At 42.9% G+C, this 22,491-nt stretch overlaps 1 protein-coding gene across 1 annotated transcript in view; it reads right to left on the bottom strand.

The window, feature by feature from the left end:
• Clstn2 (calsyntenin 2) overlaps positions 1-22,491 on the bottom strand; it is a 565,999-nt gene that overhangs the window by 28,728 nt on the left and 514,780 nt on the right. The window contains exon 9 of the mRNA XM_074060266.1: positions 13,685-13,847. Within this exon, the coding sequence (XP_073916367.1) occupies positions 13,685-13,847 (163 nt within the window). The remainder of the gene's footprint in view (positions 1-13,684; positions 13,848-22,491) is intronic.

The raw sequence follows: 22,491 nt of genomic DNA, 5'->3' as shown, positions 1-22,491 counted from the left end.
GCAGCTCCTATATTTCCATACTTCCTAGTGACAAACACCTTGTTACTTCAATCCACTGCTGAAGTTAGTAATTCTTATGCTTTCCTATGGAAGTCAATGAGAGCTCTCCCTGTTGAATTGCTCTTGCTGAACTCCTGTGTGGGTTCTGTCTCCCGATTGGATCCAGACTAATATTGGTTTGCTCACATACTATTGCTTTCAACAGTTCCTCCTCACACATGCTCACCATCCCTAATAGCTCAGATTAGGCAAATCTCAGTTATTCTATGTCCCCTAAGCTTCTCCCTGTCCCCTAATGCTCACTGGAACCTTCCCCAAGGCTCCTGCTTACCATGCCCTCTCCCTCCCCTGAGCCTCACTGTGCCCCCTCCCTGTTCTGAGCCTTGGAAGCCTGTCAGTTGGTTTTAATTGTTGGTAAATGGTTTACATGTAGGCATTTTATGTCTTCAGTAGCCTAAAATTGTGGTTCTCGAACTTGGCTTCACATTCTGATCATCTGGGGATCTGTAAAAAGGTAAACTGGTGCATGGTCTCACTCCAGGGATACTGACTTAATTGGAATGGGGAGTTTTAAAAGCTTCTCAGGTGAATCAAATGTGAGTCCAGGTTAAGAAGCACTGAGCTATGAGCTTCTTGAGGTTGGGCCTTTTGCACACTCCTTATGTGATCTCTCTCCTTGATGCCACCCGCAGGCTTCCTCTTCGCACACTGCTATAATTTATTAGTTTGAGTCCCTCTCCTGGATAGCAAGGATCGCTCATGAATTATTCATTTTAATGAAGACAACACTGAGCATGTATTAGGTGGCCGAGGGCTGCACCGGGCACTTTGCATAAGTTGCCTTGTTTATTCTTCCCAGCAACACTTGACTTCTTATGTCCTCCTGGTATCTGGCACTCCGCCTGGCACACAGAAGGTATTTTATAATTGCTTTTTGAATCAGAAGAGATGGTGAATTGAATACCAGCAAAGTCATGGGCACTGTAGCCGTCTTGCTCGTTCCCTCTTGCTAAGGCAGCCCTGAGGATTAGGGTGTGGACTCCATCTCCAGGAATGGACCTTATTGAATTTAAGCTAATTAGGTTTGCTATACCCATTGCCCCAGTGATTGATTCAGAGGTAAACCTGGGACCCAGTACCAAGAGGAGTCAATTAGTTAGTCTCCGGCATTCAACAAGCTTAGGGATTGGCCCAGGAATAATAATGGGACCAAATTTAGGCCAGCATTGTGACAGATGTTGACTGGCAGCTTATGCAAAAAACCTTCCATTTTTCTTTCCAGAAAATTTTCAACCAACTCTTACTCTTTTTCACTGGAAATTGTTAATTAAAGATGGGAGACAAGGGTAGCTGCAGCCTTCTTGCCATCAGATTAGGGACAAAAAGGATGATGCAAGGAGGAGGGCAGAGCCAGGAGAGTTATGTAGAACTGAGCAGAACTTCGCTTCTCTGCTGTGGAAGCCCCTCATCCATCTATATGGGGTAACTCATCTTGATACACAGTTCCTTGCCACCCAACGATTCTTTACTTTGGGAATAAGAGAAATCTCTCTTTAAATAGGCAGTGCACAGGGAATTCTAAGTATACTTGGCTTTGAGGAATGTCCTGAGATATATCCCACGGCTGTGGGGCAGCCAATTTGATGACTTCTGATACAGATTCTCAAATTCCCTATGGGTAAAGAGCCTCTCCGTGACATTAGCATGTTCCTGCTGTAGAGTTTTGGTTTGGATATGAAATGTTCCCTTAACAGGCTATGTATTGAAAGCTTGGTTGGTCTCTTGATATAAGCAGTGTTCACAGGTGGGGCAGTGATTTGGGAAGTGGTTGGAATATGAGGACTCTGTCTTCATCAATGGATGAATCCACTGATAGATTCAAAATTTGAATAACTATCGGGAGGTGGTGGAACTGTGGAAGGGGGGTCTAGTTGGGGAAAGTGTGTCACTGGGGGCTTTCCCTAGAAAGAAATACTTTGTCCCTGGCCCCTTACTGTTGCTCCTCTCTACTTCCTGGCTGCCATGAGTGAATAGCTCTCTCCTTCATGCCTTTCCAGCATGATGTTTGCCTTACTACAGCCCAGAAATCATGGAGCTGAAACCTTTGACACTGTGAGCCAAAATAAATCCTTCTGCTATCAGGCTGTTTTTCTTGGGTATTTGTCACAGTGACAAAAGTCTAGGACCTAGGAAGGGGGCATCTTTGTTGAACTGCAGAAAGGATGGTGTAAGCCTAAGTGTGAATATTGGAGCTGCTGCTCTCCAGGGCATCCGGGTGGTCATCTCTTCCCTGCCTTTCCCCTCTTGGAGCAGCAGATTCAACAACTATCACTTACTGGTCATGAAAATATACCCAACTCCATGTAAAGTCATCGATATACTTTCTCTCATTGATCTTCATAAAACCCCAGGGAGGTTGGCACTCATTATATAGTTACAAATCAGCACACTTTGGCTTACGGAAGGGAAATAAGTGACTTAAGGTCACATAATTGTAAAGTTTGTATCCCTTCAACGTGAGCATAGCCATCCATGCACACCAAACAGGGTGCCCTGGTGGTGCCAGTTAGCCAGGTTTAGGATAAGGCTGAGAGACAGACCACTGTGACCCGTCATGTAGCTCTCCTCAATGTCTCACTCAGTGGCTCCATCCTCAAAGACCAAAGACCAAACTCTGTAACTCTCTTGGATGCTAAGACATCTGCATGCTATTTTTTCTCAGCAAAATACATTTATGGTCTGTTTTCAACTCAAGAATCCCAGATCTGTGATGCACCCTAATCAAGGCTCCAGGAAGTCAATTCAATTAGCATTTTGCAATGGGAGGCCAGCGTAGAATTTGAAATATATTTGTACCCAGTGGTGGTTTGTGATGCAGGATTTTAAAGAATAATAGATACATTGAAAAATCTTTCTTTTTAATATGTAGGGTGTCTGCATAGACCAGATGGCTCTGAGGTTAACATTTAGAATAAATACAATCATGAATCATTTTAAGAAAACAGCAACAGCAAAAAACCCTCTGATTTCTTCCACAAAGAATCTTCTTTAATTGCTTGCGACAGTGATTTTGAGTTTCTGAGGTTGCATCAGCACCCATTTTTAAGGCATTTGTTTGTATGCCTAGTCTTCTGTTAGGTTCAGCTAATTATAAACTGTGGACTATGCTCTTCAGGAAGGTATACTGAATTGAGAGAATGAAGTATAGACACTGGTAAAGTAAAATAAAAATATAAGAGTAAATTGCCAGTAGAAGAGACACTCTATGACAGTATATGATTAATTTCCATACAAGTGATATAGACAATGTGTCTAATAGGTCAGATGGGGAAAAATAACTACCATTTATGAAGTTCTTAAAATGTGGTAGAGTCTTTCATCTGTGATTTTATTTAATCTTTTAAGTGGTGGGTGTGTTGGTGATGTTAGCGTCTGTTCTCTGTATTTTCTCTGGTACTTCTCTTGTCTCCCTTCCACTTAAACACACCTCTAGCCTTGTCCCCAGTGCGGGGGGAGGATGTCATGTAAGAACTAAGAATGAGACTTTTTCCCTTAGGAGGGCAGGGACAACCTGGGCCTGGGTCGTTGCAGAAGAACAGAGGAAGAGAATCTGGCTTCCTACAGACTAGGTGGGCTGAAGGTGGCAGGGAGGAAGTGTAGGGACAAAACATCAGAGTCGTAGAGTGAAGGCATTTGAAGCTGTTTACTGGGCTGTGTCCTGGCAGGGCATGCTGTATGAATTGGCACGGTATGCTGGCATGGAACAGCGGGGCCATGCTGTGATGTGGACCACAGATGAGAAAATGGGAAAGAGCACAGGAAGAGCATGAGAAACCACAGAAATATTGATGTGCCCCCAAGGAAGGCCAAGAAACATCAAGATGGCTGCCAGTCCTAAAAGACTGTGTGTGACTGAGGGCTGAAAGAGCTGAGCACCATTTCAGGGAATACCTGTGTGGAAAGGTGACAGGGGGGCCCTGCAACACCCTAGCACTATGGAAACCCCCTGAAGGAAATGGGAAAATGTCATATTTGCAGAGGTTAAATGTCCTCCACTCAGATGGAATGACAGCTGGAAATGAAACCAAGATGGGTGTGGAGATACCTATTTTGTTCATGTGAAGTGAGATTGTTGCCTGCTGTACTTAAAATTCTTTTCATAAATGTGGATTACAAGTTTCTACATCTTACCCAAGGCCACAAAACTGGGATCTTGGGGAAGCCAAGATCAAACTTGAGTCTTGCCTGCACCCAAAAGTCTGCTATGTATACAAGGCTGGGAAGGTTGGAGGAGGATTTTTGGAGGGGTGCGGTTTGGAACCACCAATGTGGGTGGAGAACGCCCAGTTACACTGGGCTTTGTGGATATGGGATGACTTCAGTAGCAACCCCCCAGAGATTGGCTTCAGAATTTCTGGGTAACAGTTATCATGACCAACAGCTGTGGAGTTGACCTTTTGAATCCTTGGATTCCACACCCACAGGTTAAAAATATTTTATAAATGTGTCTCTAATGAACATGTACAGACTTTTTGTGTCACGATTCCTTATTACGTATAATGTAATGCATACATCTAAACTATTACATACCATTTATACTATATTAGGTACTACAAGGAATCTAGAGACCATTTGAAGCATAAGGAGGATGCGTGTGGTTTGATGCCTGTACCACTTTATGTAAGAGACTTGAACATCTCTGAATTTTGGTATCTGTAGGGGGGCCAGAAACAAATCGCCAGCAAACATTGAAGGATCATTGTTTTTGGCAAATATGATTTAGTGTAGCTTGTCTTACTCTGAGCCACAGCTCCCATTGGGAATGAAGAGCTACATATTATCCATTCCCCATCAACCCAGCTTTCTTTTATCCAGAATTAAGGTCTACTCACTATAACTACAGCTCTTTTTTGGAACTACTGGGGTTTGAACTCAGGGCTTTGCACTTGCAAGGCAGGTGATCTACCATTTGAGTCACAGTCCCAGAGCTAACTACAACTTTTGAATCAGTAAAGTCCACTTTCCTCTAAGCATAATTTGAGGCAAAAGACCCATACAGTGTGTACATAGTATGTCTCCTCTGTATGCAAAGTGTGTTTAGGATGTTACTGGTCTTTTCTATCATTCCCACTGCTATTTAGTTTAGGAAACACATGGGAGACAGTGGGGGCTGTGTCCCCTCTTGCTTGAGTTGCATACTGCTCTGTGTAAGGCTGGCAGATGAGGATACCCATCAACGAACACAATTTCATGGATGGTTGGGTATCAATTTCGAACAATGCAAATGGCAAGACTGTCTGAAATCTTGCTTTCTCTTATTTCTTCATTTCAGTGATAGAGACACCCATGGATTGCAAAGGCTAACCGAAGTGTGTAATGGACCCCCATAAGCTGTAGCTTTGCCACTCTGTCCATGCAACCTCATGGGGATGCTCACGTAGCTATAGGTTGCAGGTGACTTGCAGAGAAAAATGATCTGTCATCATGGCTGGCCATGACGCTTTCTCAGCAGGCTTCCTGAACCCTTTCATTTTTATGCACCATGTCTCCTGCCTTCCTAGCAAATAATTATATGACATTCTAGTGAGCAAAACATATGACTTAGGGATGACCCCAAAAGTAACCTCTCTGCAGTCAGGGACCTAAATTCATGGAGTTGGAAGGTACCTCATATATCATCCAGAATATTGCTTTCATTGTCTAGATGAAGGAATTCAGAGCCCAAGAGGCACAACGGTCTTCAAAGACCCTGAGTAGATAAGCAATGACAGTGAGAGTTTGCAATCTCCATCTATTCATTCCAAATTCAGCTGCTCCCCTGCGCCCTGCCCCCACCCACCAAACATGATGCCTGATGGGTCTGTAGTTCTCTTTAGGCCTCAACTTGACTTTGCAAATCTGTGGGGGAAATGACAAGGAGGTTTGGGCAAATGATTTGACTACTGATTCTAGGATCTTCTGATCTTCCTTGGCTGTGGTACTGAATGGTGAGGGTTCTGGTGACACAAATCTGTGTTCAAATCTACGCTCTTATGTGATCCTTTGCAAGGTATATATCTTCTTTAAGCCCCAGTTTCCTCATATGCATAATGGGAATCCTAATTATGCCATAATTATGACTATGCCATAGGGTTATCGTGAGGTCAGACAAGAGGCTCACCTAGTGTGCCCAGCACAGTGCCTGGGGCCTGCCAACAACTCAAACATGGCAGCAAGGCACAGTGGTAGCAAGGTGCCAAGAAACCCAAGATGAGATGTGCGCTTTCTTGGACTCTGTTGTCAGTGGTGTCTTCTTCCCTCCTGCCATGTGTCAGAGACACTAAAATGATAGTTTTTGCTTTAAGACTGCAGCCAAATTTTCTGATTAATATAATTTTCAGAATAAGATACAAAATTAGAATTATAACTCAGTTATACTGTTTCCAGACATAGTTCATTGAACTTTAAACATTACTCCATCTGTGTCATCTTTAAACTAAATGCACGCCCATGTCAAATTGACTCTAGAACTAGAATAATTTTTCTTGATTTTTAAAATATAGGCAATGCTAAGAGACACCCTGTTAGTCACCTTTGTGTGTGCATGTGTCAAACTAAGCTATGCACCTTGGTCAAAACAACCTCAAAAATGGAGTGTGATTCAGCAAAGTCTACTTGTCTATTTGTCTATTTGTCTAGGTCCTGGAGTTGGGCGGGGGCTGGGAGCTGAGGATCTGTGAGAGCAGATAGCCCTTGCTCTCTGCAAATTCTCCAGTAAGTAGGGGATGCAAAGTTGTATGCATAACAACTCCAAGGGGATGTTTAAAAAATTCATAGAGGGGGTTTCATGATGAAACAATGTTGGGGAAAATGGGCTGAATAACATCAAAGAGGTTTCTTTGCTGGAGTTCTTTTAAGAGGTTTTCATAAACCATGGGGCATGGTGACTCTCCAATGTGGTGATGTGAGGATGGTTTATGCTTTTCCCCAAACTTGACCATGGCATCCTGTGGGAATGGAGCTTCCCATGTTCTCAGGAAATGCTGTCTGGATGTCAGGCAGACTATACTAGTACGTGCCTCCTTCTTCCAGCAGCAGAGACCCGAGGGACATAGGATGATTTCAACCTAGACTTCATTATGAGAAATTTGTACTAAGTTAGACCAAGCTTATTAAGTGAAGGCATATACTCCAAGAGTCTGCACTAATGCTAGTGTCTGGCAGGAAGATGACCTGAAAACGGGCAACAAATCTGGGGGCCGTATGTGACTCCAATTCCCCTATATCTGAGCAATTTATATGCTACTGATTACTGTAACTCTCAGGCTATTTCTGCCGTTTGATTCCTTTTAGGCCATTCCTATTCTTTGCTTTGGCTCCTCCCAAAAGCTGCAATGGGGTTCCATACCTGTCGCTCCCCAGCTTCTAATTTTTAGAAACCTCCCCTTCTCTGTCTCCTGCTGCCTTGTTAAATAGGGGTAGGATTCAGAAAGAACAGGACTCAGGGTGGAAGCCTTCCTTATTCAAGACCAGCAGATGTCATCTTCAGGAATGAGCAGAGCTGGAAATTCTAGAAGGGCCAGGGACTGGAACACTGGAGGAGAGACAGGGGTGAGTGGTCACAAGAAATAGAACCATAGGCAGGTAACCCTAGCATAAGATCCACCACGATCAGATGGGGATTAAGCAAGGAGCAAATGGTGTCTTCCTGAGTGCATGCCTAGGACTGGGCTTGTACAAACAAGTATAGTCATTTTGTTAAAACAATTCTTGCCCAGATGTCTAACAAAATAGCAAATCAGAACCACTCTGGTTGTAGCATGGGGGGAGGTGATCTGGGCTTCTGTGTTCTGTGGCATCTTCCAGAAACCCCAGGGATCCATAAATCACTTCCTTCCTGACTCACTTCCTGGGTTACAGTACCTTGGTGGTTAGGCCCAATGTAGAGGTCCAGGAATCAAGCAGATGTGACTATATGGTTTTTATTTTGTGACCCTGGAAATCAAACCCAGGGCCTCACACATTATGTAAGAACTCTACTATTTGAACCATACTTCCAGCCCTTGAATTTACAGTATTTATTATATATGGGGACAACTCAAACTTTTGTTCTTTCAAATTGGCTGAATAAGAAATCTGGGAAAAAGGATGAATTAGTTTTTAAATGATTTTTCTCCCCTGTTGTGACCTGCTGTGGTTTGAGTTTCTCCTCCATGTGTTTATGGTTAGAATCGTGGTCCCCAGAGTGGCAATGTTGAGAGGTGGTGAGACCTTACAAAATAAGATCTAGTGGGTTGTTAAAAGGTTGGACCTTCATACTTTGACTTTCTGTCTCACATTAGACTTGCTCCTGCTTGCACCCATTCCCAACATTGCGATGCTATCTACCACAGGGTGACAGAATCAGGGATCCCTCATTGGAGCTGTTTGGACTTTTGGCCTCCCAAAGTGTGAGATAAATAAGCCTTTTTTCTCTATTTATACCCCACCTGGGGTATTTTATTATAGTATCAGAAAACAGACAAATGGCCCACAGAGAAACAAGGAACCTGGTATCTGTATAGAGGCAGCAGTGTTTGAGTCAACATAGAGTGAGCCTGGCCATAATAGAGGGTCTGGTTGCATCTTGAGGGGACTGTGCCATCCTGAACTCAGGAATGATGGCTGTGGGGTGTATATCAGCCACACCGAGGAGGGAGAACTCTTGATCAAGGCCTTTTCTGACTGTAAAAGCCTGTCTGTCCCTAGAATTACAAGATGCAAGATGCCCTAGCCCTTATTGGCAACACTGCTTAAATATGAACAGTCTCTTTTTGTAATTACTAGAAAATACCAATGAAAATGAAGTTCCACTGATTGCATTAGCTTTCAGATTCACTAACAGGACACAGTAGGCTAATTGGGGCTGCAGAACTCTGCCCAGCAACAGTGCTGGAGCCACCTTCCAGGAGAACTCAACACACAGCTGCTATCAAATCACTCTCTGTTCCCATTGCCCAACCCTGATTGAAAATTTCACAAATGAGAATGTTCCCTTGCCAACCTCAAAAAGCACCTGAAACCCTCCCCGCAATTGCTAGCCCAAAGGCAATTAGAGGTTCACACGGAGAGCTTTTACTATGTGTATAAGCAGACAGCAGAAGGCTTGAAACACACAGACGTGAGGCTGTGTTGTAGGCTATTAGTTTTACAGTACTATGTCCTATTGAAAGTTTTTTGTTTGTTTGTTTGTTTTGCAGTACTGGGGTTTGAACTCAAAACTTCATGCTTTGCTAGGCAGATATTCCTATCATTTGAGCCATGCCTCCAGCCTTTTCTGCTCTGGTTATTTTAGAGAGAGAGTCTTGCTTTTTTGCCCAGGCCAGCCTGGACTGTGTTCTTCCTGTTTTATACTTCCCATAGTTGTGGAGATGACTGACATACATTATCATGCCTGGCCTTTTTCCCCATTGAGATGGGGGTCTCACAAACTTTTTTTTGTCCAGGCTTATCTAGAACCATGAGTACACAGCCTCCCTTGTAGATTGGGATGTTAGGTGAATACCACACAGCCAACTAGTTGTTGAGATGAGGGTCTTGAGAACTACTTGCCCAAGGCTGGCCTTGAACTGTGAACTCAGACTCCCAAGTAGCTAGAATTACATGTGTGAGCCACTAGAGCCCAGCATCTTTTGATGTGTCCATTCCAAACAAAAATGTGGCTCCAAGAAGGATGTAGGTATTCATGGGAATCCAAATTTCTTCCCAAGGAATTCAGTGTTCCAGGGCTTAATCCCAACTCCTTTCCATGGCCTCTTCTATGTTCCCTCTGGTTCATGAACAGTCCAGTTCTAGGGACCCTGAGCAAGCCTACGCCAAGCTTCCTAGCTGTCATCCCCCGTTACCTTCCTTGTGAGAAAGAAAATATAAAGACAAATTTTAATGATTTTTTTTTCTGCTGAGATTCACTGGTGGGTTGACATTCTTTTGGGGGAAGTACCCAAGTCTTCTCTATGATCCCAAAGACTGCACAATCAGGTCCCTGCCTACATTTTCAGCCCAATCTTCCAAAACATGTCTTCTGATGGACTATTCTTCATCCTCACTGGCCTTCCTTCTAATTCATGAAGGACCTGGGAGGGCAGGGTCTGTGCGTGAAGGCTAGTCCTGGGGACAGTGAGATAATTCAGGGTATATAGAGGACATGGGACATCTGGGGCCATAGACACTAGAGCATGCCAAGGAACAGAGAGGAGGGTGGAGGGGAGATCAGCAGACATTTTAAAGTCTATAATTCACTTGAGTGAAACATGCCGACTACACTCGATATGCTCAGTACCTAATCCTTATGATAACACCCCATAAGGTAGGCTTTACTCTTATTTTGTAGATTACAAAATAGAAGTTCAAGAGCAACGACGGTGCTAGAATCATCACAATACTGATTTCAAAACGTACTCTAGAACCACGGCAATAGAAGAGACAGCATGGAACTGATATAAAAGCGGCACAGGGACCAAAGGAACAGAACACAGGATCCAGAAAGAGATCCATGCATCTATAGCAAACCAGTGTGCAACAAAGTTGCCAAAAATATAAACTGGAGGAAAATTTGCATTTCTGGGGACATTGGATGTCCATACAGAACATATAGAAGATTGAAATTAGACCCCTATCCCTCATCTAGTAGGAAAAAATCAAAATGCATCAAAGACCTTAATGTAAGACCTGAAACTGAAAGGACTACAAGGAAGCGAAAAGGAAACACATTAAGACATTTGCACAAGCACCAGTTTCCTGAATAGGAAATAACTTAGGAAACAAAAGTTAGAATTGACAAACAGGATTACATCCAATTAAAGAGCTTCTGTACAGCAAGGAAACAATGCACAGAGTAAAGAGACAGCCTGAAGAATGGGAGGAAAACATTGGTAGCTATTTATCTAACTGAGGATAAATATTCAGAATATATGATGAACAAAAAGCTTAATATCACAAGAACCAGTAATTCCATCAAAAATGGGCAAATGATCTGAATAGTCACTTCTCAAAAGAAGAAATGCAAATTGACAATAACTATATGAAACATTCCATGGGAGAACTGCAAATCAAAATCATATGCTCCAGGGATTCCACTCTTGTGTGTGCATCCGAAGACAATGAAGTCAGCGTATAAAAGAGATACCTGCATAACCACGCGTACTGTGGTGCTGTTTGCACTAGCTAAGATACGGAATCAGCCTAGGTGCTTGCCAACAGATGAATGGATAAAGAAAATATGACATGTACATAATGCTCACATATGCACGTATACATATACAGACATGTATGGGTATTATTCAGCCACAAAAAGGAATGAAATCATGTCATTTGCAGGAAAATAGATGAAATTTGAGATTACGTTGTTAAGTGAAATAAGCCAGACACAGAAACACAAGTATCACATGTTTTCTCTTGTATGTGTAAACTAGAAAAAGAAAGAAAACAGAAGCTCATGGAAGGTACTGATGCTGGAGGACATATGGGAATTAGGATCCTATGTGGACATAGTTAGCAAAGTGGGAAGGTTGGGATTTGACTCAAACTCAAATTTTTCTGACTCCAGAACCTAAATTCTTTTCCATTGTTTTTTGCAGCATTGCTTAAGGGAGTATACAGCAAGAGATTTGCAAGTGGAGGGCAGTGTTGCTGTGGTTTTTTATTGCAAGGTTGTTGATGTCTCAGAAGGTAAGGGTTTGTAGCATTCGTATCAATACCAATCAGCTACTGCCTTTTCCTAAACATCAACAAAACAAGCAACTAACAGGAGGAGACAGTGGGCTACAGCAAAGAGAGCTCATGCATTGGAGGCTTAGAGCGGGGAAAATCTGAGTAGCTTTGGGTAAACTAGTTCACTTCTCAGAGTCTTAGTTTGCTTATCTACAAATTGGGACCAATAACACTTTCTCACTGGGCTGTAAACACCTTATGTATGTATAGAGCCTCCTGGAAACTCTGGTCCTGAAACTTTCCCCCAGGAAATGACATCAGGCACTGCCATTCACAGTTAAGTAGTCAAAGCAAAACAGAGGGACCACACCTAACCGCAAAGAAGAGTAGTCTATCATACACCTGGTAAGAGGACCAGAAATACTTGGCTCATTCTTTCCACCACATATTTTTAAAATCAATACAGACTTGGCTTTCATGTTTGAAATACTTTTTTTTTTGTGAAATGGCTTTTAAGTAAACTGTAATCGTGTATCAGAGTAGAGCTGGTATTTATGGAGGGACAATGCTCTCTTCAGATGTGGCCTATGGGGACACTGAGCAGGAAATATCTCCCACTGAATGGTGTCAAGTGTCACAAAAATATTCCTCACCTTCACAACATCTGCCTAAAGGGATTTCAGAAGTGCTCTGGACCAAGACTGCTGCGTTTCTCTAATTCTTCCTTTTTCTTAGTGAAAGTGCTTTTTGGTTCTATGTCTTGTTGTACTGTTTTATAGTGGTGTGTGTGTGTGTTTGCGCACTGGGGGAGAGCATGGTGGTCATCAGGTTGACAAATAATTTGTCCTATTAGTGTCTAAATCTCCGGATTAAGTGGAATCACATTGTGATCTGCTATGGAGCCTATTCTTCTACTGGAGCCTATCTCTCTCTTTAGCTCTGATAGTGTTTGTTTTACAATATCAAGTGCTCTAACGTTAGGCGCTTATGGATTTAAATTGTTTTATCTTCTTGATGACTCGATCCCTTGATTCTTATTTATCTCTTATTACTGTTTTTTGTCTTAAATCTATGTTGTCAGATATAAGGATGGCTATTCCTGCTTGCTTTCGGATTCCGTTTTCTTGGAGTATCATTTTCTGTCTTTCACTTTAAATCTGTGTGCCCTTGCTGGGGAGGTGAGTTTTTTGTGTATCCTTGCTGGGGATGTGAGTTTTTCATAAGTAGCATATTGTTGGGCCATATCGCAAAGTGATAATCTGATCATTTGGTAGGATCTTCCTTCTCCTCACCCTCTGTTATTTCAAAGAACCCTCAGCCCTTTGAAGGAGCTGAAATAGACAGCAGCAGAGATGAATGAGAGACAAAGGTCAATGCATGTATGGAGAGCTGGTTTTCCTGCCTCTAAAGAAGAAATGACCTGGACTTTGGAATTTGAAGAGAGGCAAGGCTGAGAAAGTAAGGAGAGAAGAGGCCTCTCAGTGGACCAGAGAAGCTGTCAGGGCTGAGCTGACATTGAAAGTGGCCTTCTGTAGCCTCATGGCCTGTGGATGGCTTACTTTCCACAGCCTTGGCAATTCATAAGTCCCTTGAACAGAGGGTGGAGGCTTGGACAACTTGGGAGAGATAAAGGAAGATCCTTGGTTTCTCACTAACATAGCACCCATCAGAACCAACTGGCAATTTTAATACAAGATTCTAAACTTTTTCTCTATTCAGCACCAGCATGGATTAAGATAAGATTCCAGAATAGCAAAGGACATTAGCAACTCAGAGGCAACCAAAAATCTGCCCATATTGATCTAAAATCAAAATCTGATATTAAGCCAATTGCTTCATTACTACAGAGTTAGTGTCTGGATTAATAGTTCTTTTTACAAGTCCCACTTCATTCATAAGGGCTAGCAAGTTTTTTCTGCCTAACTCTTACACCACTTTCCCCCTCTTCCTTTCTCTCTTCATTATCTTTCATAGATTGCAGACACCAGATAGGAAGAAGAACTCCACTTAAGGTTACCTTGCCAACAAGCGCCGACAGTAAGTTGCATGGCTATGTGAGATGGGTGAATGGGCCAATCGTTGGTCACTAGGTATGGTTCATATGTTGCTCCATCCATGTATAGGGTGACCACAGGAAACTCCACATTGATGACATAGTAATGCCACTCTTTGTCACAAATCTAATGAAAAGAAAGAGAAACAATGCTTATAATCAAATATGCAATTCAACCTCAGACAATCTTTTTTTATTCTAATTATGAAAGGGGGAGAAGACATTTTTGGCTTAACAATTGTTATGGCAGACTCAGGGAACATAATAGTTGACAAACACTGAGGCTATAGAGACTCATTGTCAAATATGATGAGAAGCGGAACACCTGAGAATCCAATCAACAAGTAAACGTAGTCATTCTTCAGTATTCCCAGAGGATTGGCTTTAGGACCCCCTGCTGATACCAAATTATGCAGGTACTCAAGTTCCTCATATAAAATGGCATAGACTTTTCCTATAACCCTCTTGTGTACTTTAAAACATCTCTAGATTACTTATAATACCTAATATAAAATAAATGCTATGTAAATAGTTGTTATACTGTATTGTTTAGTACACAGTGACAAGAAAAATGTCTGTTCTTATTTAGTACAGCTGTGGAAACTGGATACAGAGGTCCAACTCTATTTGACTATGGGCAGATTATCTTGGTCACATAATTACCAGTTATCTAGGCTGGCAAGTTTTTGGTGGACAGGGAGGGGGGCCAGTTTAAATTGCTTTGAATACAACTTCTCTTAATTATTTAGTAGAGAAAAAAAGTTCAATTGAAAAACATTTTTTCCAAGTTTGGTGATGGGGCTTTACAAAAAAAAGGGGGTAGATAGAAAATAGGAATAAAGATGAAGATAAAATGAGGGAGGAGGAAAGAGGAAAGGCAGAGGGAAAGAAGAAAATGGAAGAGGAAAGAATCTGGAGCTGGACAGGAGTAGGAGAGGCAATGGACACAGACAGAGGAAGAATCAGGAGATGCAGAGAGATTGAATCTCCAGTCCCTTTGTCTCTATTTTAAGGCATATCAGAGAAGCTGGTGTAACCTCATGGTGCTTTAAACTCAAACAAAATAAATTTTGAGGGAGGTAAATTTCGCAGCAGGACTCAGTCTTTCCCAAATGTGGTGCACCTGGGGAGGAAGAGAAGCACCACAGATGCATTTTCCTGGTCTAGACTCAGTGCAGGGCACTTCTCACACAAGGTCCTCTTACAGTTCTTCTGCCTCCATGTTTTTGGGCTCAGGACTGAGAACCAGCCTTGACGGATTGGTAGAGACCTGGGGGCTAAGGTAGAGTCACAATTCCTGACTTCAAGGGACTGAACTCGTACAGTCCAAAATAGAAGCAAGGGTTTACATGTGTGGGAAGGAAAACAGGAAACACACAGGGTAGCCAGACTGGAATAGTGTCACCTTCCCTTGACCCCTCCAAGTGCATGCCTTGGACTCCTGCTGGACTCTGTCCTTCACATCCCCTCAGCACCCTGTGGAGTACTCCTCTGAATATCTCTCATCTGGTCCCAATCACCCCTGCCATCTGTGGCAGGGGAGACAGATGAGTTCTGCATGAAGGTGACCCTAAGGTGAGGGCATCAAAATCCTCCCTCCATCCCACTCTGGATTAAATGTGCTGTTTCTCATGAATAGATAACACCAACAAGGGTGCTAAATGATCTTTTCCCTTTCATTTTGGAATAAGAACTTTTTCCTTAATGTTCTTTTTATATTGTTCTGTCTCATGTCTCAGAAAATTACTCCTTTGAAGCCCATTAGCCTGATGAATATTTTAGGGGACTTTGGAAGGTAAGCAGGAGGGGTCCAAGCAAATCATTCCAAAGTCTTAAGAAGTGACCCAGTTTAAACATCAGTTTACATTTGATGTCCTGGTCCAGACCCTAGCTTGGTGCAGGGGTTTGGGTCTGGTCCTCTAACTGGAGAGATGTGACCCTGGGTCATAAGAATGGCACAAAGAAAGACCTGAAGACAGATTCTAAGGCTAATGGAAAGGTGGGGAGTATTTGAATGAAGTCCCCAATGCAAAGTGGACCAGTGCACCCTGGACTTTGGGTTTGCAATCGAGAATTGCAAGGCAGCAGAGGAAGCCTAAAATACGGTTCATATCCTGTGGATGTTCACAGAGGCATCTGGAAGCCTCTGGCCAGGTTGACAGTGCCCCTGACCATACTCTATGTCCTGTGGAGTGTAAGAAGAGCACCAAGAGCCAGCCAGTATCACTCAAGTTCTCCCCAGCCCGAAGATCCATTACCACATTCATGGCGGCCATCCTGTGTGTGACTGGCAGGTTGGCTTCATGTGCTTCAGTTGACTGTACAATGCTCCATGTATGCTGAAGATGGGTGAAGAATGACCTTATGGCTTTATTTCACAACACTTAGCATTTTTTGTAAACCAATATAAAAATTTCCAAGGAAGAAGCAAAATAATTTCATATCTCAACAACAGCAGTGACCCCTTCTCAATATTACATTTTTTCCCTGGGCATTTTTCCTCCTGCTTTTCTGAATTGTGTTCCATTAATTAACAGCTTCTGTGATGCCCCCTGTAAGAATGGTGACCCTGTATCCTGAGCTGAATCTCATGGTGAGGGTGTGGTCAACTTTCCCCTTCTCAGTAGCATATCTAAGTCTCCCAGTAGTCTTAAAGTATATGCTTGTAAGAAACTTTTAAGTTTTGCTGGAGATTGGAACTTTTCTATTTATAGCATTCCTATAAACATCCTGTGAAACAACAGTTGGGAAAGGTCTATTTGGATCACACTGTATGACGATTTGAAAGTTTGCCCTATGCCTTAATGTCAGCATTAAAATGCCTTCTCAGACTTCATTTTAAATGGCTATATAAGATGGATATCCTATAATATACTTAACTATTCCCTTATAATAAGTTATTAATTTTGTAGCAGCTATGACAAATGATGCTACTGTGAATTCATATGCTTAAATATTTGTCTGAATTTCTGATTGTATTCTTAGGGAAGATTCCTGGAAATGGTTTTACTAGGTCAAGTGTTGGGCTATTTTTAAGGGTCTTGATACATATCATCAATTTTTTCTGCAAAAGATTGTGATATATTTACACTCCTATCCACAGAATGTGAGAATGCTCTTGCATTGTACCCTTGCCATAGTAAGTTTTATTTTTTTTTTTGAAAAAAAGGAATAAGTAATATCCTAGAAATCTGAAAAGAGTGTCCGATCTCATTTTAATATGGGTCATGAAAGATGGCAAAGTGTATATTTTTCAAAATCAAAAGGAAGGGTATTCTTTGTGTGAAGAGATGCCTGAGCCTAGGCTCAAGTTGGAGTGACTGGTTGTTGCCCTGGTGAGTTCATAATTGAGCATCCAAACTGTCTTCCAATTCATATTAAGCTTATGCCTGTACACTTCTCCTACCAAGTAATCTACGTCAGCAGCTAGAGGAAATGCCTAATTAGTGTTTCATAAATGTGGATCTATGATCAAGAAGAGACCTGCATTGACCCTCTGCTAGAACTTCAGGGACAAACTATAACTGAAAAATGGTCAAGCCAGAAGGCAGCAAAATAAATGTGTCAAAGCATAGTTCAACCAAGACAGAAGGGAATTAAACAAAGTGACCTTTCCTAGGGGCAGAGAAGAACTTTAATTCCTAACTGCTTGTGAATCACCGGTGAGCCCTGCTGGCACCAAGCATGTCCCTTGTCATCCCTTGAGCTGATGTCCAAGGATTCTCCTAGACCAAACACTTCACTCTCTGAATACCTGCATATTGTTTCCATGTTAGGTGGCTGTGGCTGCTGTTTAGCTTTGAGTCAGAGGCCAGAGAGCCAGGAACAAATGTTGAAGGAGGGTAGCAGGGTCAACACCAAAAGAGGTCCCAGCTATATGAAACTGCTATTCCATGTGACACAGGGAAGCTTTTCATAAGATGAGAAGACCAGATAAAAGGTACTCTGTGTAGCTGCTGATGGTTTAAAACGCGTGTTATATACAGGGCCAAATTTAAAGTGCTGATTTGGTTTCCCCATCAAATCAGGTATTTTGGAAAGTAGTTATTGAACAGGAGATGCATTCATCTACCAACTACCATCTGTCAATTAATATGTCCACTAGAGTGGCAAGAGATACCAGAGTATGTGAGATTTGTCCTTCGCCTTGAAGATTTTCAGTCTAATTGGGGATGTAGTCAACAAGTACCCAGATTGTTCAAATGTAACAGGAATTGAAATAAGTGTTGCAGACCAGGTGCAGAGCACTGTGAGGTCCCAGAAAAAGGAGCGAGTCTTTCCATCTAGGAGAAGATAGGATTTATAGTGGCTATTGGAGGGCTATTAAGATTTCATTAAGTAGAGATGGTAGGGAAATAAATTCCAAGCAAACGAAGCAGAAACTTCTTATTCCTTCGTTTCTTTGTCTTTTCTATTGTGAAAGGTACAATTTGGGGGCATATAGATATTTACTCATTTATTCACTCCTGAAGACCCTTACTAAATGTAAATGTATCCTATTTCATGAACCATAACACAAAAGCATCCGCCTCGTAGACCTTCCATGCCATTCATGGTATTGACAAAAGACTTGTAACACATCGTGATTCATGGCTGTCACAGATGTGTGCAAGGAGCCGGGTTAGCCTGGTGGAGACAGACAGATGTGTGATGCACTGACAGGGTGGGGGTGGGGAGAGGATGTGTCTGGGAAAGGCGAGGAGTATGAGACAAGACTTTGGAAAAGAGAACTGAGGACCTGAGTTGCTTTTATTCTGTAACAACAGGAAGTCCGGAGGTCTCTAGGCAGGGGAGGTGATGGTCGTTGTAACAACAATGACCCTCGGCACATGTGTTCCATCTATACTCCTCCTTATACCACCCAGCCCTTGTGGCAATCCTGTCAAGTGGGGGCTCACTTCTGTCCTAGGGAACTTTCAGAAACACGGGGAAAGAAATGACATGGTTTCTTATCCTAAGGAGCTTGCAATCTTATTGAGAGCTGAGGTGACACTCAGGCCGCCATGGCCTCCATGTTTGACCTCTTGTGTTTTCATTTCACACACAGCTAGAGGCTCCACTTTACATGCTGCTAGATCAGCACCCTGAGCGCTGGGTTCCCATGTGTTATCTCTGGACAGCTCTACCTGGATGTTCTGTAGGTGCTTCAAATTTGCTGTGCCTCAAATACAGCTCAAAAACTCTTCTTATCTGCTCCTTCCTCCTTGTTTCTACCGTTTGATCTGTCATCCAAGCCATTACAGTGGGCATTGCTTTAGACTTCTCTTACTCTTTCCTTCCCTCCACTCACTTTATTGCCCTTCCTCCATCTTGTGCATCTTCTCCTCTCTCCCCTCACCCCTACTCAGCACTTAAATAGTAGAGAGAGCAGCGAGATGGAGGTGGGGGTAGCTGATCGAGAAAGTGTGTTTGGGACAGATTATTGCAAGGTGGAAGGCATTTGAGCAGGGGAGGGGGCCATTTGTGGCATCAGAATGGATAGGGAGCTTTGGTGTGAGTGTAGGCTGGGCAGAGTCAGCAGCCTGCTGGTGTGTGGCTGTCCTGGGGCTTGAGGAAGACAGAATGAGATGGACACAGCAGCAAAAGGAGAGGACAGTAGAGAGTCAGTGCAGACCAGGGTAATGGGTTGAGTATCACAGCTTCTTTATGGATTTCTGTGGAATCATGTCTGGACTTTGGGGAAATAATGTAATCTTTCTAATTCTTTGCTGCCTCATCTGTGAAGTGAGAATAATGCTCACAGTATTACTGATGGGGAGGTTGTATGAATTGAGCAAAAGGCATCTTCAATGCTCAGCACATATTTCCAGTCTTTCCCTTTCTGAATACACTGAGATGTGGGGTAGAATGTAATAGCAACATATAAAACTAAGGGAGCCAGAAAGAAGGCTTTAGGTATCAAACACAAAGGGACCAAAGAGGGAAGTTGAAACCAGTGGCTGCTGAAGGCTGTGGCCTACTTCATCAGCCCCATAAGAAGGAACTTCAAAGCCCTTGAGAGAGATGAGGGACACAAAGGTCCTAGGTCCTCTGCACAAAGAAGACGCTCACTGGATGTCTGCACAAAACCTGCAGCTGTGCAGGGACTGCTGGAAGTCTGGGTCAGGGGATAAACACTGACATGACCTAGGGCTGCAGGGTAGAAACCAGGAAAGCACTTTGGCCCCCAGGCCTGCACTTACACAAGCTTCAAGTTGAAACACACACAGCCAACATGATGTGGAAGCTCTGAGCTCAGAAACAAATGTAAAATGCATCCTTGAAGTCTAGATCCTTCTGCAAAGGCAAACTCAGAACCTCTACATAGAGGATGATGCTTGACTTAGGGCAGGAGCAAGAATTGGTGTTTGTGAGAAAAAGCAGACATGACAAATAATGAATCTCACATAATAGAAATTACAGAAAATGGAGCAATTGGAAAGGGAATGGAAGAAGGCAGGGTTGAAAAAAGATCCAAACAAAAATTTCAGGAATAAAAGACACAGTTGCTGAAATAAAAATACTCAATAAATAGGTAAAACAAATAGGTAGATAGAAAGCTAAAACCAGAATTTAGTGAATTGGAAGATAGATAAGGTTATATAGCATTTACATGAAAACTTTGATAAAATTAAGGGATACAGATTCAGTGGATGACAGAATGTCTAATCCAGCAAATTTCCTGAATGAGGTGTGTGGTTGGAGATGAGGCAGGGCTCTGGAAGACCTTGTACACAAAGGAGTCTGTTACTTTATTTTAGTGCTTTGCATTCTAGAAAGTCATACTTCAACAACCCGACAGAACACTCTATAGAATGCCTTTGAAGAGGAGGTCACAGCTGAAGTTCATTTCATGGGAAGGAGAGCTATTTAACCAAAGGATTGAAACTATGCAAACCAGGTTCTCCCTGTGGGACTCCAAAGGCCATTTGGCCTCAGGCCACTGCTTTGGAACATTTGAAAAATGGGGTTTTGGTTAGTGCCAAGATCAGCCTCCTGCCAAGACAAGGATGCCATTTTTATTTGCAAATCTATTTCAGATCTTCCCAGGAGGTCTTCTGCACTTCCTCTGAGCTAGTGTGTTTCCTGTAGAAGGTGATGATGACAGTTCAAAAGCACTCACAGGGGCTCCTGTCAAAAATCCACTGCTAACTCAGGAGTGCAGGGAACAGGAAATATGAAAATGGCCTGTGTCCAAAAGACTGCCCCCATTTGAAATCTGGTTGAGCAATGTTGAGCAAACTCTCAAGACAATTCTGAAAAGTGTCCCTTGCAATTTGTGCTTGGATTGTATAAATCAAGAATTGCTTAACACCAGGGTTAAAGCTCTTCCATGGGAGAGAAAATACACCATTCCTTGACTATGCACCTATGGGGAGCCTGGCACTTGGGCACCATGCTCTGGTTTCTGTCTATGTATGTAATGAGCTGGTTTATTTTTTTGTTACCAGTCCCTTAAGCAGTGCCAGTCAGGTCCTCCTTCCCTACCTGTGGGTGATACTTTACTGTTTGTTTACAGTCACCATTTTCATGACTTAAAAAGTCCACCTCAGTCCTCAGTCTCCTTTTTTTTTTTTTTTTTCTGGTGCTGGGAACTGAACTCAGGGCCTTACACTTGCCAGGCAAGCGCTCTTTCACTGAGCTAAATCCCAACCCCTATCAATCAGTCTCTTGTCTAATTCAAAGCTTCTTCTCACCCAGTATGGGGCTTGTCTGCAAATTATTCAAATCCCCATTAAGGAAGAGTTGGTGGCATTGGTGTGGGAGCCAGGAACTAATGCAAAAGATCACTGAGGCCTGTGGCTGTGTGTTCCCAGGCTCTGCCTCATTCTCCAGTGCAGGGGCAAGACAGCAGCAGGCAGCCCAGCGAGATGAGGCCTTCCTTCACTATCACTCAGACAAGTGCTCTCCTCTGACCCTTCTAGGCTTCCTTTCCCAGCTGGGATTCTGTAAAACATTATCTTGCAAGATGTACCATGAACAAAGGAGTCCAGGGACTCTTTGGAAACGCCTCATTTAACACAGTGGAGCAAGTTTCTTTTTCTTTCTTTCTTTTCAGCAGGATTCCTCACAGTAGTGGTTCTCGAAGTGTGATCCCTGGACCAAAGGCACCAGCATCATCTGGGAGACCTATTAGGAATGCAGAAACTCCAGGCTGTGTTTCATAAGCCCTCCAGGTGGCTTTGGTGTGACTAAGTTTGAGAAACTGCTCTGAGCATGTAATGTGGTACAGTGGGGGTCAGAGTGAGCTGTTTACCAACTGTTTGTGCTTTATTTATATTGTCCTGCTAAGTAATTATGACAAGCACCTAGAATAAAAACTCCCAGAAGACACACACTGTGAAATTCATTCCATGTACTGCAAAATACTTACTGTGGACCCACTGTGTCTCAGCACTTTCTGGGTGCTGGGAATTTAACAGTGAACCAGACAGAAAGATTCCAGACAGACTCTTCCCACTTGCCATCCAGCATATGCTATGATGTCCCCTCCCCACTGTTTTTCCTGACCCACCAGAAGCTGCCCAGCCTGGGCCACATGTTCTTCCTCCTTCTCATCTGAGGCATAGGTATTCTTGCCCCAAAGAAAAATGCCTCTCTTAGGCCTCTCCCAGAGGTACTTTCAGTACCACTGATGTTTCCTCGTGAATTTCCTGAGCCAGCTGACATCTGCCAGGGCCCTCGGGACACAGATTCAGAGCTGCAGAGGCACAGCCTGTCTGTTGGAGGTTGTAAGTGCGCATGTACTGAGGATTTCAATATCTTAGCAGGCCTAAGATGCACGTCTTTCA

Source organism: Castor canadensis, chromosome 17 (genome assembly GCF_047511655.1).
Source record: "Castor canadensis chromosome 17, mCasCan1.hap1v2, whole genome shotgun sequence".
Taxonomy (NCBI): domain Eukaryota; kingdom Metazoa; phylum Chordata; class Mammalia; order Rodentia; family Castoridae; genus Castor; species Castor canadensis.
The sequence above is the reverse complement of the archived record's forward strand: the minus strand, read 5'-3'. Positions and strand labels throughout refer to the sequence as shown.